The 17591-nt window shown below is 36.2% G+C and overlaps 1 protein-coding gene across 3 annotated transcripts in view; it reads left to right on the top strand.

Moving 5' to 3' along the window:
• Window positions 1–17591, top strand: part of RDX (radixin) — a 58350-nt gene that overhangs the window by 12294 nt on the left and 28465 nt on the right. For all 3 annotated transcript variants that reach the window (XM_054055961.1, XM_054055960.1, XM_009556441.2), the window contains exons 3-6: window positions 6210–6293; window positions 11219–11314; window positions 13402–13676; window positions 17489–17572. In XM_054055961.1, coding sequence (XP_053911936.1) covers window positions 6210–6293; window positions 11219–11314; window positions 13402–13676; window positions 17489–17572 — 539 coding nt within the window. The remainder of the gene's footprint in view (window positions 1–6209; window positions 6294–11218; window positions 11315–13401; window positions 13677–17488; window positions 17573–17591) is intronic.

Raw genomic sequence — 17591 nt, 5'->3', positions numbered from 1 at the left:
TCAGTAAACAGGAAAAACAGTGGAATAGATTTCAGTTTCACTTTTTTGTTTTCACATTGAAGAGTTAAGTGGTATTCGAGACAAAATTAAGTAAATTAAGACTGATAAAGGGTCTTGGCTCATTGAATTTTAAAGCAAAGATCTTTTCTTTTTCCTGGAAATCTTAATAAGAAATAAGGTTCATGCCATTGTGATTGATGTTAGTAAAAGTTCATTGTTCTTATATATTTAGGTTTTTTTGTCTTAGAGACCACTGGACTGACCAGCTTTAGTAAAAAGACCCTAGGGTAAAAGTAACTATGTTGTCCTATTAAGGTAATATCTGTCTGAAAAATACACATTACTGGAACATTTTCTTGTTTGATTGTTTCAATAGAAAAGTCTTTTTGTTCACTTTGTATTTGCAACAAAGTGGCTTTCTGTTCTTCCAAGCATTTCAGTCAACTACTCTTTTAAAACAAATTAGTTCTGTGACTTCATATTCTCAGTTCTGCCTACCAGTGCAGAATCGTTTCATTTAGCTTCTGTTGTGATTAATCTAAAAAAAATAAATAGGTGACTTCTTTAATTAAGACTGTGCTTCTGTAATCAAAATTGAAGCAATTAATAGGGCTGTGTTCAGTGTGCTTAGTTCTCTGCTTACTGAAGAATAGAATAGTTGATGAACGTTATTTTCACTGCTTTCTTCCTAGAAGAACAGATACAAAATGTTTCTCAGGTGTCTGTTCTCCGGTTCTTTACCAAAAATAGAAACATCGAGACTAAAATTAGACACAATTAGTTACGTAACTGTTAATCATTTCATAGACTAAGAAGATTAGGTTTAATTGACTGAAATATTAGTTGCGTTTATAGGGTGTAAGAGGAGATAGCTAGCTGTTTTTGCTAGTAGTTTGCAGCATTTTTGTGCAAGACTGCAGGATGTGGAAGAGAGCGCATTACACTGGGTAGTAACTGGTAGATGTCAAAGTTACTAAGATTAAAAAAGAATTCTGGTTTTAGAACTTCAACATTTTACAGTGTCGTGGACTCAGATGAGTAGATCTCAGATTGTGGTGTGATATGGATGCTTAAAATTGGTATTAATATTTACAAAATCAAGTTAAATTCCGTAATGTTTTTTAATTGAAATAGTGCACACGTTAGTCTTTTACTAGAGTTGTTTTACAGGAAGATCTTTGAGACTTGTAGTGCAGTATTAGAATTATGGTTTGAATATAAAGATTTATTTCTACGGCATAGACGGCTGATACCAGTTTGGAGGACTGCTTTATTTGGATTTGTCTGCCAGTAAAACCTATTTGCTGTTATTCTGTAGGCTTCTGCTGCTTGATCCTTACCTTTTTACTTTTATCTTCCTCATTGTTTTTCCTCTTGCATCTCTTCCCGTCTCTGCTTTAGGGTTCATATGGAGAGTGTGATGTGTGTGTTTGTATAGTGGGTAATGCAGTGGGACCAATATACTGCTGCTCCTTAACACAAATAATTTAATATGCGAACTTGGTGTAGTAGTCAGCTGAACTAGTGTGAAGAAGCTTTTGGAAGAAACTGTTTTTTCTATATGCAGTTTTCTTATAATACGAATTGGACTGGTTTCTGTGGCTTTTGCTTGTGACTAATTCATACTGCATTTATTAAAGCAAAACCACTGGAAACATTTTTCATGTAACTGTAAATGGCTTCCTTACTAAATATTGGTACCTACTCAGCTTTGGGTTTCCCAGTGAAAGCTGAAGCACCCTGACCAATCTCTGCCAGCAGTAGCTGAAGTACAGTAATACTAGAGGATGAAGCTAGGTACTACACGGAAGGGTAAAATGTGTTGGGTTTTCTTCAAGCCTTTGAAGCAGTGAAAGAGTACAACAAAAATATATGATTGCCATATGAAATGTGTGCTTCTAACATGTTCACTTGGACATTTATTGTTCCAGGTATGTTCATTGACTATTGGTTTGGATAAATTTTCATCAAAAAATGGCTTTAGGTTGTTTTTTATAAATACTGTTTTGTGAGCTGTGTCAAATATCCTCATAACCCATTAGCAATGTTTATTACTGAAACATCAGTTGCTACTTTCACGAACAACAGTATGTATGTATGTGTTCTTCCTTTTCCCTTGCCTGTGTTTAATCATTCTGAAATAAGTGGTAAGATATAGGTAAACTCAAATTGCTAGTCCTGATGCCAGAATGAAGGTAACTGCCACAGTGCAAGGGTTTAAAGCATTATTATTTGGGAACAGTTTACTACAAATAGATTAAAAAAAAAATGTGTATGCACCCAGATATTAAGACAGAGAAATTTTGTCAGAAATGAGGACAAACTGTGCTTTTTATAGCAAGTTTTTCCAAATATTTGGTGATCCTTTTATGGTGAAAGGTTTCTGTCCCTGGCCACTTGTTTATATTGTTCAGTATAGGCAAATGAGCCAAGCTAAATAGTCACTGTTAAAGCTGTGAGGTAGGTGTTGGTATTCTAAACACAGATTTGGTGCTCTAAAATAGAGGTCTGCATCAGTGTTTCCCTAAATGTCCAGCAGACCTCTCTCTATGCTGTGCTAAACTTCACTGTGTTCTTTATAGTCTCTTACAGCAGCTTTGTTTATAGCATGCACTCTTAAATGTAGCCAGCTGAAGAAAACTTAGTGCTGAGTAATTCCTCCTTTTTAGATTTTTTTTAAAATTAACTCATTAATCTGCCCTTCTGTCTTTTAAATACAGCCTGTGCTTGTCTAGATGCTTGGCTTATATAATTTATAGTTGCATAAAGGCAGTATATTCAGGATGAAAATCTGCCAGAAAGAGGCAAATCCTAAAGGCATTAATATTTTTGCTTGTGGACTGTGGTGTTTTGTTTTTAAATGCCACCTTCTTCCCAGCACAGGAGTGCACTGCTTGTGCTGGTTTTACTGGGTGAACATCAGTACACTTGTATATCTGAAGTGGGACCTGAGAAGCTGTCTCATATCTTCTGCATTAAAACTGCATATCGCTACACGGGCTGGGTGTTGGAAGCATTGGGGTTTTTTAGTTGTTTTGGTTTAGTGTTATGTGAGTTATTTTGGGTTTGGTGTTTTGCTTTTTTTTTTTTGTTTTTTTTTTTTAACTGTGTATGTCACAGTAGCCTGAGTTAGTGATTTCTGGTGTTGGATGTTAGAGGGCTGGTCTAGGTGTGCTGTGTTGCCAGGTGTCAATTCTGTTTGTCATCTGTTGCTGCTGTTCAGGTGTGACATTGCCTGATCTGTGGAGAAGGGAAGGATCTCATCAGAGGATTCATGAAATCTAAGCTACCCAGTTACTAAGCCTACAATAGCGTTTTGAAGTATTACCCAGATGTGACCAGCATGATATTGTAGTATTTAATGTTTGCATAGAGATCTCTGGGATGGTAACAAGTGGTATAAATTGTGGCACCAAAAATTATTTTTGTGTATAGCCAGCTTTTAAACTTCTTTTTAAAAAAGGTATGCTCAGGCATACTCATGAATTACAGAACCATCTAGAGAGTTCCTTGGTTAATGTGCTGGAGTAGGATCCTTAAAGGCATATACTCAGAGTTCAGTCAAAATCACATGAGTGTCTGGAATGAGACTTGTTGGAGCTCTTACCCAGAGAGCCTGTGAAGAATGGAACAGGGTATGTCCCTCAGCTTGAGAAGTTGCAGTAATTGGCTAAGTCTTGTATAGTGCTTTGTCATAGTTTCTGAAGTTTGAAGGGAAGATACATAGTCCTGGTGAAAAGAAAATTGAAAAGCAGGCATAAAATGGATCTTGTGATATGAGTAGTGGTGGCCTTCCAACACTTGATACAGGAAACCTTCACACACTTTCCTTGTCACCACTGCAAGATCTTCCTGTTTCTCTCTTCATGTGGTAAAGTTGGTTCAGAGTAATTATTTTCAGATTAGTGTCTGTCTTCATAATTTGTGGTTCAGATAATTTCCCTCTGTCACCAATGTCACATTAGTAGTGTTACTTTAAAGTAGCCAAATACTTAGCAGACGGTTACAGGTGATGGGTCAGTTGCTGAATTTACTGGGCCTTCTTTCTCTGCCTGCTTTCTTTAGAATGTGGAAACTTCCCCTATAACACTTTGTAATGTAATTGGTTAGTTTTATTTTATAGACAGCACAGCTGACACCAGAGATTTGATTTTGTTGAAAGCATGCTGTTTGATGAAAGTTTGGATTAGATAAGTAGAACTTCTGGGCTCAGCCTTGGGTTTTGCCAGAACTAACCTTCCTGTTTTCCATGCCCAGAAATAACTTGAGCTGTGAAACAATGTTGTAAGGCTGTAAAAGGTTGGTATTTCCAGGTAGTAATTCTTGCATTTGTAGAAGATGACGTTTGTTACAAGGATATTTATGTAAGAAGTTTCTGCTGCAGCTCTAAAAAGTCTGCTGCAATTAGTTGAACTTGCTGTGCTTTGTAGGTCTGTGATGCTTCTTGTTTTGGCAATGCTGCTGTTGCATAACAGGCTGCTGTGGCATTTAATAAAGTTACATTTTAGCCTTATCCCTTGTAACTTGCTTACTCGTAGCTGTGCTGAAAGCAGGCTTCATTTTTTAAAACTGAGAAACTGTTTTAAGAAAACGACTTTCTTGTGATTAAGGGGCAACCCTCCCCCACTTAAACCAGTGGAACTGGCGGTGAATTAAATGTACTGTTCACGATGGGTTGTTCTGTTAGTGAATAAGCAATTTTTTTTCCTCTCAAAATGAGCAGAGTGAGAGAATCTATGGAATGCACCTCTTTTCCCTCCTCCTGTCGCACACCCTCTAATTTTTTTTCCTGCCATACAAGTTTACTATCTTGTACTTCAAAGCCTTCAACTCTTGTTCTTTATCAGTGTTTGCACACAAAAAAGTTGCTGACCCCATGCTATCTTCCTTGTTTGCAGGTCTATAGCCTAGAGGTCCTCAAACTTCCACTAGTGTATCCAGCTCATGCCCAAAGCTGTTTACCTTGACACTAAAGAAAGGAGTGAAAAAGCTTAATTTGTTGTACAGGGGCAAACTTCTTTTTCACACCTTGGATCTGCCTTATGCATCTTGCTGAGGCTTTTCTGGACTGTCGCTTCTCAAAGTGTTCCACCTGGTGGCAAAATTAGGGAAACAGTTAAGAGAAATGGTTTACACAGGCATAGGTGAAGTAGTGTAAGAACCTGTAATACAAGTCCTTGTTTGTTCCTGTTCCATATTTTATAGTAGAGAGAGAGAAATGAGAATATATCCGTGCCTTTAAGTTTCATGTTCATGGTTTTTGCATTTGTAGCAAAGTAGATTTGACCTTTTGATAGTCTGGTTCGCTAAAGATAACTAAAACGTGATACCTTGGCAGCAGGAATGGAGAACCATTCTAATAGTGAGAAGACAGTACTGTGCGTTTAATACTTTATTCTGTTTCATGGAAGTTCTTACTGCTGTGTGTACCAGTTGAAGAGAAATTGAAACAGACTGTTGTGCATCCAAGTAAGGTAGGTGTCCAGATATATCCTGGAATATTTAACTTCTTGTTTTAGAACAAATAAAAACGACTGTCAGGAGTCATCTGGAAAATGGTCGTCTGTTTCAGGAGAAGGATGAAATTCTTTGAATAGCAATGTTTTTATAGTAAGGGAATCAAATGGTATCAGTATTAAGGGGAACTTCTACTTCTGTAGTTCCTCCTTCCACTGATGAAAAGTCTGCTCTTAGTCTGCCTTGAGGTGTACAGGCTCTAGTGCTGTATACTTTAAGACCACTGAATCTCTTAATTTTAGAAATAGCAGGGCAGGAGGCTGCTTACCTTTTTTATGTTTCCAAGTATGAATACCTTAAAGTGATGATTGTATATGACAAGGAATTTTTTCTTGCAGATATTTGGGAAGCCCACTGAAAGATATTGCCAAGTAGCTGACTCTCCCAGTGTTGTTTCGACTGTTCAGTAGTTGCATCAGCTATCCTCTTAAATTGATTTTGAACTTTGTTGCCTGGTTTGACTTTCATACCTAGTGTTAAATTTTATCCCAAATATGTTTTTATACTAAATAAAAGCTGAGATTTCTTTCAGGTTGAAATTTTCTGGTTTCATCTACTGTGTTCTGTTCTCAAGACCATTAAAATAGCTGTATTTACTTACAATGTATTGTTTCTTACAGGCTCATCACAGTATATAGGAGCTTTTCTTGCATGGTTAGGATACGATTTACATGTTTCTTTATTTTCTGTAGATCAATGTTAGAGTAACCACAATGGATGCAGAGTTGGAATTTGCCATTCAGCCCAATACCACAGGCAAGCAGCTCTTTGATCAGGTAACTTATACGTGTGTCTGTGTTTGTATGTGTATAAAAATATATAACTGTTGGGGGTATGAAGGCATAGATTGAGCAAGCAGAACTGTTCTCATGTATAGATTGTTTTTCCTTACATTCTCTAAGCCATGTTCTCAGTTAGTTTGAACTTCCTCATTACTTCTCATGGAGTGTATTAAATTTAAAGACTGTTTTGTGTAAGTCAGTTAATAGTGAGGCTTCAGTTGAATCATGCATATAGAATGGCTTTGAAATTAATGGTACGTTTTATGTCTACTCACAATATAGTTGCAACTGCAGTATAATTGTCAGAATTACATGTATGAGAAATTTATATAGTCTTCACTATTTAATAATGTATGTAACAATAAAAGTTCATTGAGGAAAGATAAGATCTTTTTTTTCCAAGAATGGAAACTGTAGATAATTTTTCACTTCCGGAATGTTAGAAAACTTCTGCTGTCCTATGATCCAGTTTGAATTTTAAGTTAAAACAAAAAAAAAAAAGACTAAGAGGAAAAGTGAGTAAAAAAGTGAGCTTTAATGTGATTATGATTGCAAAGCCATCAGAACTAAACATTCTCACTTGATAGTGTCTCTGTTGTACACCATACAGGTAAATGAATGATTTCCTAAATAGGATTCTTCTCATGCCATTTCATGTGATGTTAGCCATCAAAATCTTGAAATTATTTTTTGATCCAGGTTGTGGAGCATTCTAGAAAATGTTGAGAATAGAAACTTGTCAACATGTGGAGTTGTTTTTCCTTGAGAAACCAACAGATTGTTATATTATCAAGATTCAGTAAGCATGCATTTAGTTAAAAATGCAGACATATTCAAAATTTCTCCTCGAAAAAACTTTACTGTATCAGCAATTATGTCTAGTAGAACTATTGCTTCTGTCAAGTTTGCTATAGGTGCTTAAAGTATGTAATGATGGGAAAGTAACGCATTGAAAGAATTCTTTAAGAACTCTTAGACTTCTAGTTGACCTTTAAGAGTCTTAGTATGAAAGTCCAAAGAAGTATCTCTACTGTTTGTAACACTGAGCTTTTTCTTTTAGATGAAAACTTTTATTTGCAGTTTTTGTTTGAAATGACTGTCTGACTCTTAATACGTCTGCCCTCCTCCCCCCTTCTAACATCAGTAGTTTTCAGTCTCTACTTAGGAACAGACTTCATGACTCTTGTAAAGACTTCTTGAAGAAAGGGGCTGTCCTGTTTCTTGTCTAACCAACACCACCATCAAATACAAAGTACAGTATTCTGTGGCACAGAAGCCTCAAGCTGTTACTCCTCTTTTGCCAACCTTTACTATCTTCTGCCATGCAGTATTGGGTGGGGTGACATTCTGCTGTGTAACATCTTGTGCCCAGGTAATCGGATTCATCCAAATTGTGCCATTCACAAACAGGGAACAAAGATATAGCTCTGAGTTCTTTTTCATGCTCTCTTCAACCCTTAGTTCATGGTGTGGGTTTTGACATCTCACAGGCTCTTTCAATAACTTCTGGAAATTTAAATTGAAAAATTGTTAGGTCAGGTAAAATCAGCTAGCCTAATCATCTGTGAGAAGAGAAACATTTTCAGCCTGATCTTAAATTCATCTGCAGGTTCCAGAAAGTAACATCAGGAGCTGAACTGTGTTGAAAAAACAGCATGTTGTTTGAAAACAAAAGCTGTGCTGTTTCTCTACAGAAAGAAAATTGAATAGCAATTGTTATTGAGAGGACTGGTCTTGAAGATTTATGCAGAAATGGAGGACTTGTTGGTTATTGCTTGCAGAAAATAATCTCTTCATGAATTTAGCTGTTGTCTAGTTTTTCTCTATATTTTTGATGAACGACTTGTCCCTTTTTTTTCAGTCAGTGGTTCTTTTAAGCTTCTAATTGTTGTTTTCTGGAGTTGTTTATTTGTTTCCCATACTGTGTGTGTTCATAATCTTCATCTGCTAACAGATAAGAATTCAGCTTTTGACATCTGTGGCCTTCTTTCTTCTGTTGAGAACCTCAGAAATGTTCTTATTTATTGCACAAACCATTTTTTTAAAATTACTTGTATTTCAGAAGTTGTCTTAATGTATTTATCATTAGTCATCTGTATATGCCGTCAGTGGTCAGAATGGACAAGAAGAGGATCTGTCCTTCAGAGAACAAATTTAGCATCTGTAACTTTCCTAGGAAGGGAAGAACCATGTGGTGGGTGTGTTTCTGCATACTGGTAGTAATGGTGGGGATTTTTTTGTTTTGTTGTTTTCAGTAAGATGTTAGCACTGAGCATCAGTACCTGTGTTCTACTGTAGTTCCCATTCAGGAAGAATGAGAGAGGTTTTTTTATTTCAAGTTATAACCCACTGTCCTTTCCAGATATCTTAGAGGCCTCCCTTACTGTCTATCCAAAGCTGACTCAATGAAATTCTTGCTAGGTTGTCTTAATGTGTGTCTTTTGATTGGCTAAAACATGCCCATCGCTCTGGTTGCTCTTCTTCTCTGAGAAGTTTTTGTTGCCTGTTAATAGTAAAGTTGCAGGATGTGATGGTGGATAAATCTATTTTATAGGTGTGAAGAAGACTTGCCTGAAGCCACTTAATGAATCTTTTGAGCCAGAATTCAACTTCTAAGTTTCTCATTCTGTAATTATTTTTCATATCATGCTATTGCAGTGCATAAGTGCTTATGTTATCTTGGTACAACGTTTCTGAAATTCTTTTTCCTCTTTCCTTTGAGCTGAGAGGCAGTGGTAGATGATGCTCTTCTGTTATTGTAGAGTCTGGAGTAAAACAGCCTAACATGTGAATTGACTTTAGTGTTGGTTTTCGAGCATGTGTGACTCTGCATTGCAGTAGACAAGTTCTCTGTATGTAATTTGCAATGTGCGTTTCAGTTGAAGGGCTGTGGTTAGGTGAGAGCAAAATGTTTTGACGTGAGCATGAGCAGCTGTCTTCATGTGCCTTATGGGCAGAGCTGTTGAGCATCTGCAGTTCTTATTGACTTCTTTTGCAGCTCAGAGAGCTAATGGGGTGCAAAGGCTCTATTTGGACAGCTGCAAAGTAAAGAGCATTCTTGAAATCATCCGATAAAGTCTTAAGTGGTTGATCAGCATCAGATAGATCTGTGCCAAAGAAGTGCAGGTCTGAAATTTCTATGTTGGGACACTAAATTTAATGTTACTCAGGACCATATGAGTAACAAACTTGTTCTTGACATTTCTTGTGATCTAAAGTAAATGGTGTAGGAATTCTAGAGGCAATAACTGTGTTCACGGCAGGAGTCAGTTTGAATCAATGAGCATTGTCCATTCTGTGCTTTGGAGCTTAGAAGGTGAAGGAGTAGAGGAGGAAAAAAGGTGCACATGAATGATTGCTAGGCACTAATAAAAATATGCAAGCATCAGAACTAAGTTTGCACAGCTATCTTGTGACATTTTCTAATTTTAAAAATCTTAATTTTGCAACCCGATAGTACTACTTTAAAATGGAGGAGGATCTATGTGTAAAATTCTGTTTACTTCACATGCATCTGAATGCTTCCATAAAACAGCCTTCAGTAAACCAGCTTCCCAGCATGGTCCAGCCTGAGAACATACGTAAGTACTCCATACTGGATCTTTTGGAGCCAGAATTTACAGTTATTTAATAATCTTTACTGGACCTTTCCAGTTAGCTTGTGGAATCCATATGTAATTTCACTATGCAGAAGACTTATAAGACAGATAATTTCATAGTTTTGTTATGTTCTATGTAGTAAAAGCACTTCTTGTTTGCTTTGAATCTGCTGTCTAATGATTTCTGTTGATTCTCTTAATTCTTACATTATGAGAAATAACAAATAATCATTCCGTGTTCTCCTTTATGTGCCACGCAAGTTTTGTAGACCTGTATCGTATTTTTCCTTTCCTTATTTCTTTGTCAGTAGCATTAGTTCTTGTCAGTGATACTGAACATTTTCTCCATAGCTCATTCTTTTCAACGTTTCTGAAACATTTCCAGTGCTGCAGCATCCTTTTTTAAGTTGGTATGACCAGTCCGTATGTAGTATTAGAGATACAGGAATGTCATAGACGTGTTTAGTAATGTAACAGCTTGGTTGCTTTTTTCCTTTACAAGAACTTTGTCTGCATAATTAAGATTGGTGTCTTTTACATACAGTATTTTGGTTTTATTAAGTATCATCTTTTATTGAAGTTCATATTCCTTTTTACTGTTCATTCTCAGATCTTTGTGGAAGGTTTTATACAGCACATTTTGTTGCATCAGTTTCATCCTTTTTTGCAGATCACCTGCAGTCCTGGGGAACTTCCCTAGTCATTACAGTACAGGTCTATGAAAACAATTCATTTTTTTTTGTTCTTTTTAACTAGTCTGTCCATAAAAAGGCCTTCCCTTTATTGAAGGACAGTTTATTCCTGTAGTAGCCTTTGGTGATAGACTGGATCAGAAATATTACAGAAAATCCATGTATGCTAGATCATCCTTATCCCTTTATATCATTGGTTCTTAGAAGGTCTCAAAAGTATTCGAAGGAGGTGATTAATCCTCATGACATCTTGCCTGCCCACAAGTATTATTCTTTTTTGTAGCTTTCCCAGTTGTCTTCTGTTGGAGTGTACTGACTTGTCTGTAGATAAGTTTCCAGACCTGCCTTCAAAGATCAGGGTCTTGTTTGCTACCTGGTAGTCCTCGGGTGCTGAGTTGAATGTATGCAGTGAGCGGCACACTCCAGTTGGTAGTCTGGCAACATGGTGTTTGAGTTTATTTAGAGCTCTGAAGTGAATGCTTCTCCAAACCTGATGATGTGCTACTATGATTTTTTTGTTCTTGTAAAACTTTATTACATTTCAGTTTGAGATGGTTTCTGTAATTTAATTACCATTAAAAATTATTGTTGTGGTGATTACTGATGATTATGAATAATTTGTCTTTAGGTGGTGAAAACTGTTGGTCTTCGTGAAGTCTGGTTTTTCGGGCTACAGTATGTGGACAGCAAAGGCTACTCAACTTGGCTGAAGCTAAATAAAAAGGTAACAATTCCCAAACATCTAGGCAATTGTACAGTTTCCATTATGCTTTTGTAAGGTTTGTTGTTTTAATGTTGTAGTTGGGGTACAGCTGGCTTCCATTTTACTTGAAAAGTTCCTTTCATTTGCTGCAAATGACAAAATGCAGTGTTAAATTTGGATAATTATGAAAGAATATGCAAAGCTGCAGCAGTGTTTAATTTGAGAAGGAGATACTGTTTCCTGTCTTTCCAGTACTGTGGTGATGCATGCATTAAGAAAACTTAATTTCATATGATTGTCCTGTTTTCATGTAGCAAAAATGTTTTACAGCTGGGGTATGTGTGTGAGAAGTATTTGAGCTGTAGGGATCTACATGCATATAGCTATGGATCTTTTATCGGATCGCCAGTAGATTGTAAGATAGATTTTTTTTTTTTTGTTGTTGTTGTTGTTCCCTCCACCCCGAACTGCACTGAGCACCTTGTTATCTCCCAGCTATTGGGAATCAGGTCTTTTTGCTTTGAATTCTGTTTATGAATTTTTAATGGTCACTTTTTATTTTAACATCATCTGTCAGGTTATTAATGACCCCGTTTAGAATAAAGATTTTTTTAGTTCAACTTAATTCATTAAGAATGCCTTTTTTATCTTCAGTATTAGGAGGTAAATTGGGAAGTGTTTAGAAGCAAGTCCCACTCTCTGCATTTATATAATCTGTTCTTTTCTGTGGCAGCTCCAGTGAGTTAAACCTGCTAACCGCCAAAGCTGTCTCTTAGAATTTCATCTTTGTCTTGTTTCATAGGCAATAAACCAATTGTAGTACTACAAATATTTTGTTAAACCTCATGGCTTACCTTCAGTAGTTGGAGAGTACAGGATTTGGCACATCCTTTGTGAAAAATACATAAAAAATTGCTCAGTACAACTTTATAGCAAGTTTTAAGTTGCTGGTGCAGTTCAGGAGCAGCAAGGGTGTGCTAATTTATTTAAGTCTTACTAAGGCAGTTACTGGTTTTTTTAAGCTTGTAATATTTGATTGTTAAATACATCATAAGCTGGCTCGAACTTGTAAGTTACTCTTTAAATATTTGCATTAAAGACAGCTAAGATTTGATAAATCACAGAATAGATGTGCAAATAAGGCTTTATTATGGCAAGAGCACAACTTAAATGTTCACTGAGATTAAAGTCAACTACTGTGTCTTTAAGTCAGAAGCAGGTGGAAAGTAAAGAAAATATGAGTAAAACTTTAAAAAATTGACATCTGGAATGTTGAACATAGTACTTATGCCACTTAGGTATGTGGCTAAATGGTTGCATTATATTTACAGTTTTTGATACTTCCTACAAGCCAAGCAAACATGCGTAATTTATTTTAAGTGTACCTTTTAACAGTCACTGTGTTATTTGATTGTATAATTAGTTTAATTTTGAGTGTTTCTGGTCTAGTCATAATCAGTGCTGAAAGCTGAGCCCAATTGAAATGGAAAATTCTACATAAAAGTGAGTTTTTGCTGAAATTTGAAGTAGATGCTCACTTAAAACTTAAGATGATCACATCACAGAAATAACAATTCAGGCTTTTCCATTCTAGAAAATAATGTGATTAATGGAGTTGTGGTTTTTTTGCACAGGAACAAAGCACATGTATTTAGTTCAATAGTTCAAAGACTTTTTTAAAAGAATCTAACTTTACACTTACATTGAAGAAAAATGCTGTAGTTCTTGCTAAAGAAACCTTGCTAAATTCTAATTTGTTACTTTTTGCCATTCGTCCTTGTGTATGGGTATGTCTTCATATAATATATATTACAACTTCTTTTTTTTTCCCAGTTATTTATTGTGATAAATACAAATGCACACAAGCGTACAAACCCCCTCTTAAACAGCCTCGGAGTAGTATGTCAGAATTGTCTTGATTTGTCCAGAGTGGTATACTTGACTTGGTGCCGTGTGAACCTTTAGTGAGTTGCACAGTGGGCTGGTCAGGAAGCACTGAATTTCTAGAAGCACTAGAGGAGCTCTAGGGAGTTCATTAATACTGAGTTGATTATATTTAATACACCATTTTGTGCTCTTTTTGGTTTTGCTTTATTCCTCTCCCTCAGGTAACACAGCAAGATGTAAGGAAAGAAAATCCTTTGCAATTTAGGTTCAGGGCCAAGTTTTTTCCCGAGGATGTATCTGAAGAACTAATCCAGGAAATAACTCAGAGACTTTTCTTCCTACAAGTCAAAGAAGCGATCTTAAATGACGAAATATATTGCCCACCAGAAACTGCAGTTCTTCTAGCTTCTTACGCTGTCCAGTCCAAGTATGGAGATTACAGTAAGGAGATACATAAACTAGGCTACCTAGCCAATGACAGACTTCTCCCTCAGCGGTGAGTGAGACTACATATGTGTTTGCATCATTTGCTCCATATAAAATTGATTACAGCACATTTTGTAATTAATATTTTAAGTGATAATATGCATTTAATGTTAACTTTCTTAAGACTGCGTGTTTGCTAGTAAAATCTAGACATCCTAATTTAGACTCTAAATAACAAAGCATTACAAACATGAGTTTCTTGAGACCCATTTCCTGTTTCATTCCCAAACATCTGCACAGGTTTAGTTGAATGAAATTCTAAAGTGCTCCAAAATGATCTGATGTTCCTGGAGGTTTGCTTCTGTTAAAATAAAATCAAAATAATATGGAAGTCGCTAAGATCCATTTGCTACTCCCTTTCTCCAGTTCTTGATGGTTTTGCACACTTAAATGATGATCATTTCCTGAAAATAATTATAAAATGTATTGCAAATAGAATAGATTGCATAAAAATGCTAGTCTGGACAGAAAATTTAGAAACTAAATTGTTTCCATTTCTGTGGATTATAAATTTTTTTTATATCAGTCACTCATCGAGGTGGTTAGGAAAAGTAAACATCAAGATTATAGTTCTGTTTCTTTATGCAACTGAAACCATCCTCCTGGCATATTTTGGCAGCAAGAGAAGCATTGCCACAAAAATGTATGAAGTTAGACAGTTATGTTAGTGTAGATAAATCCATAGTGATGTATCGGGGCAAATGTGTGCTTACTAAATATGTAATATTAGTGCATCCTCAAAGAAATGAGAGCCGTGGAATAATTTGAGGTTTCAGTCATTTGCTTTTTCTCTTTTGTTTGAAAACTGAAAGTAGAAACTCGATCATTAGTGTAACTAAGCCTGAGAATTTTCTATCAAGCAACAAAGCTTTTCAAAGGATCCGTGGTGAAGTATTGAAATATTCCTGAAAATATTTCAGATTTTTAAAAATTCTGGCTAAGAGTTTTGTTTTAGCTGTTTAGTTCCTTGTTGTGACAGTGAGGTCTGTACCTCTTTATAGAAAGATACCCTTTGTAAGGGAAGGCAGGAGGATGTAGAACCAGTAAAACTGTTGCTACAGAATGTTAGTTCACAAATCTTGCGCTTTGCTCAGTTATGATATGACAGCCTGTGAACATTAAAGTGCTTGTGTGTATGACGCACGTTCAAATTGTTAAGATGCTCCTTTTCAGTAGACAAATGTTCAGATGATTTCCCAGCATATGCTTTCAACCAGTCCTGTGCCAGTCTGCACTGAGTGAGCACGTAGCTTTTTCATTCATTCTAACACAATTATTCCTGTTTTACCTCCTGTCATCAGGAGATTTGTGAAAAAACTAACAAGTACATCATAAAAATACTAGGGAACAATATACAATATAATGTCAAATATACTTTCCCAAAGTAGACTAGCTTTTCAAAAATCTACTAGAAAAGATGAGAAAAAAATGCTGTTTCTTGTAAATTATAGTCTTCATGTTCACTTATCAAAATTACTGCATATTTCTTGGCTCGAAACTATGAGCTGAGTGGTAATAAGGCATCAAGTCCTTGCTTAATTATTCTGTTGCAATAGTTCTTGCATATTTGCTGGTGATGTTTCATCAGTAGCATGTGAACAGAGAATGGAGGGGACCAAATTGAGGTGGCTTGTCGCCAAAACCATTGCCAACTTTGAGGATATGATAGAAGCACAGAATCATTCGAGGCTTGAAAGGGAGTCCTGAAAATCATCTTTTCAGTATCCCTACTCTAAGTAGGGTTACCTGGAGAGGTGGGCGATGCCCCATGCCGGTCAGTATTTTAAGAGGTGTTTGGACAGAGCCCTTAACATGCTCTAACTTTTGGTCAGCCCTGAAGTGATCAGGCAGTTGGACTAGATGATCATTGTAGGTCCTTTCCAATTACTGAAATGTTCGGTTCCAATTACAGTGGGTTTCTCAAGTCCTTTTCTGGTTGGGTTAGGAATGTTTGCAGGCATGGACATTGTATAGGTTCTGTGGGCAACCTGTTCTAGTCTTTGACCTCCTTTGCAGTAAAGAAATAAAAAAAAATTTTTCAAGTGTATTTCACTTGTGTGCGTTGCCTTGTGTCTTTCAATTCAGAAAGAGGTAAGTACAAAGAATTTCTTTAGAAGTAGAAATTTAACTTTCTTAGGAAAGCCCAAGAAAGCCCAAGTTACTACGTGGATGACAGAGTACTGGCACAGGTTGCCTGTGGAGCTTATGGAGTTTCCTCAGACATCTTTTGAATATCTCTAAACATGGTCCTGGGCATCCGGGTGTAGGTGACCCTGCTTGAACAGGAGATGGATGAGATGACCTCCAGTGGTCCCTTCCAACCTTGTCCATTCTGTGAAGAAGAGCTTGGGAGCGGGATTTTATTTTTAGGGAGGCACTTGTGTGATATAATTCTGGCATCGTGCGTTTTGCAATATCTTCTTATTCTTTATTTTTTTGGTTGTTAGCTTTCTGTTATACTGCTATGAAAGCTTTTGAACATTTTGTGAATATTTGCTGGACGAAGTAGGAGAAATAATGGTGGAATGCAGCTCACAATATAAATATCACAATGTAAAAATCAGACCTGATTTAATTACCAAAATTCTTTAATAAATTAACATGGTCCTAGAAGATTTGAAATGTTTTTTTAATGCGATACAAACTTGTAACTGATTGTCAGGACGTTTTTAGATTATTGTAGCCAAAGCAGGCTGTTCTGCTTGTTGTGTTCTGTAACAGGCTTCTGTAGGTATTCAATTTAGAGCTTATACTTATATTCAAGGCTAACGATGACGAGACAAACAGAAAGGATGTCTTGTCATTCCATTTTGTATCATTTATCTGTGAACACGTCAGCTTTGTGCAGGTACAAAAAACTAAAACCTCTACCTCGGTTTTTGGGGGGGGAAAAGCCTTTTAATAGGAATGCACGCTAAGGAAATCAAAGTATGATGTAGCTCCTACTCAGAAGTGCAGTTCACTAGAATGGGAGAGAGTGGCAAATAGAGTGACAAAGATTCTGTAACAGTAGAAACATTGCTTTAATATCTCTTGCATCACTGGGTCTCTTCCTTATTGTACTTTGCCAAAAATGTGGATAGGGAAGTAAAGATTTACTACTTTTGAGTAAAGAGGGAGGAAGGAAAATATCTGTTCTGATTTCTTTATGCATTATCGGTTTTTTTAAAACTGTCCTTTAAAATAATTTCTCTAGGAATGCTTGAAATGTTAGGTCCATAGAATAGAAGTATAATAAATTTATCACATGTATTACATTTCTTACTGCAGCACTACACTGCAAGTTCGAGTAGGTCAAAATGTAATTCCATCATTGCAGTTTCCTGTAGGTAAACCTCATTGTTTTCTGAAACTGCTTCACTACTGATTTTATTTATAAAAAAACCAAAACTCCAACAAAGTAGTCTACCAGTTTCTCTTAATGTGTTGCTTTTTTTCTTTAAAGGGACAGCAGAATGAAAGCTTGAGTGTATCTGTACATACCTAGAGATTAATTTGCAGAATTGTTGTATGAGGATTTTATAGCTCTGTATTTTCAAGGGTTCCAAACATTACATTTTATAACTTTACTGAAAATTGAAGTATGCCACAGTGCGACTTTCATATTACAAAGAATATAGAATACCACAAAAATAGTTCTCACACTATTTTAAAGGTGTATTTGTGTGTGTTAGGGTTAAAAAGATGACCAGTGTATAGGAAGTCATATTTAAGTTTATTCAACTGAAGCATGTGTTATGCTGTGTAACCAAACTTATTTTTATAACTTCAAGGGATTATAGATTGGTTGTGTCATTTAATAGCAACAACTTCTGTTCACAGTGTTTTAGAACAGCACAAACTGACAAAAGAACAGTGGGAAGAAAGAATACAGAATTGGCACGAAGAACACAGGGGAATGCTAAGGTAACTAGTAGAAAATGTT

Source organism: Cuculus canorus, chromosome 1, assembly GCF_017976375.1.
Source record: "Cuculus canorus isolate bCucCan1 chromosome 1, bCucCan1.pri, whole genome shotgun sequence".
In the NCBI taxonomy this organism is placed as follows: Eukaryota; Metazoa; Chordata; class Aves; order Cuculiformes; family Cuculidae; genus Cuculus; species Cuculus canorus.
This window is presented reverse-complemented; position numbering and strand designations above follow the sequence as displayed.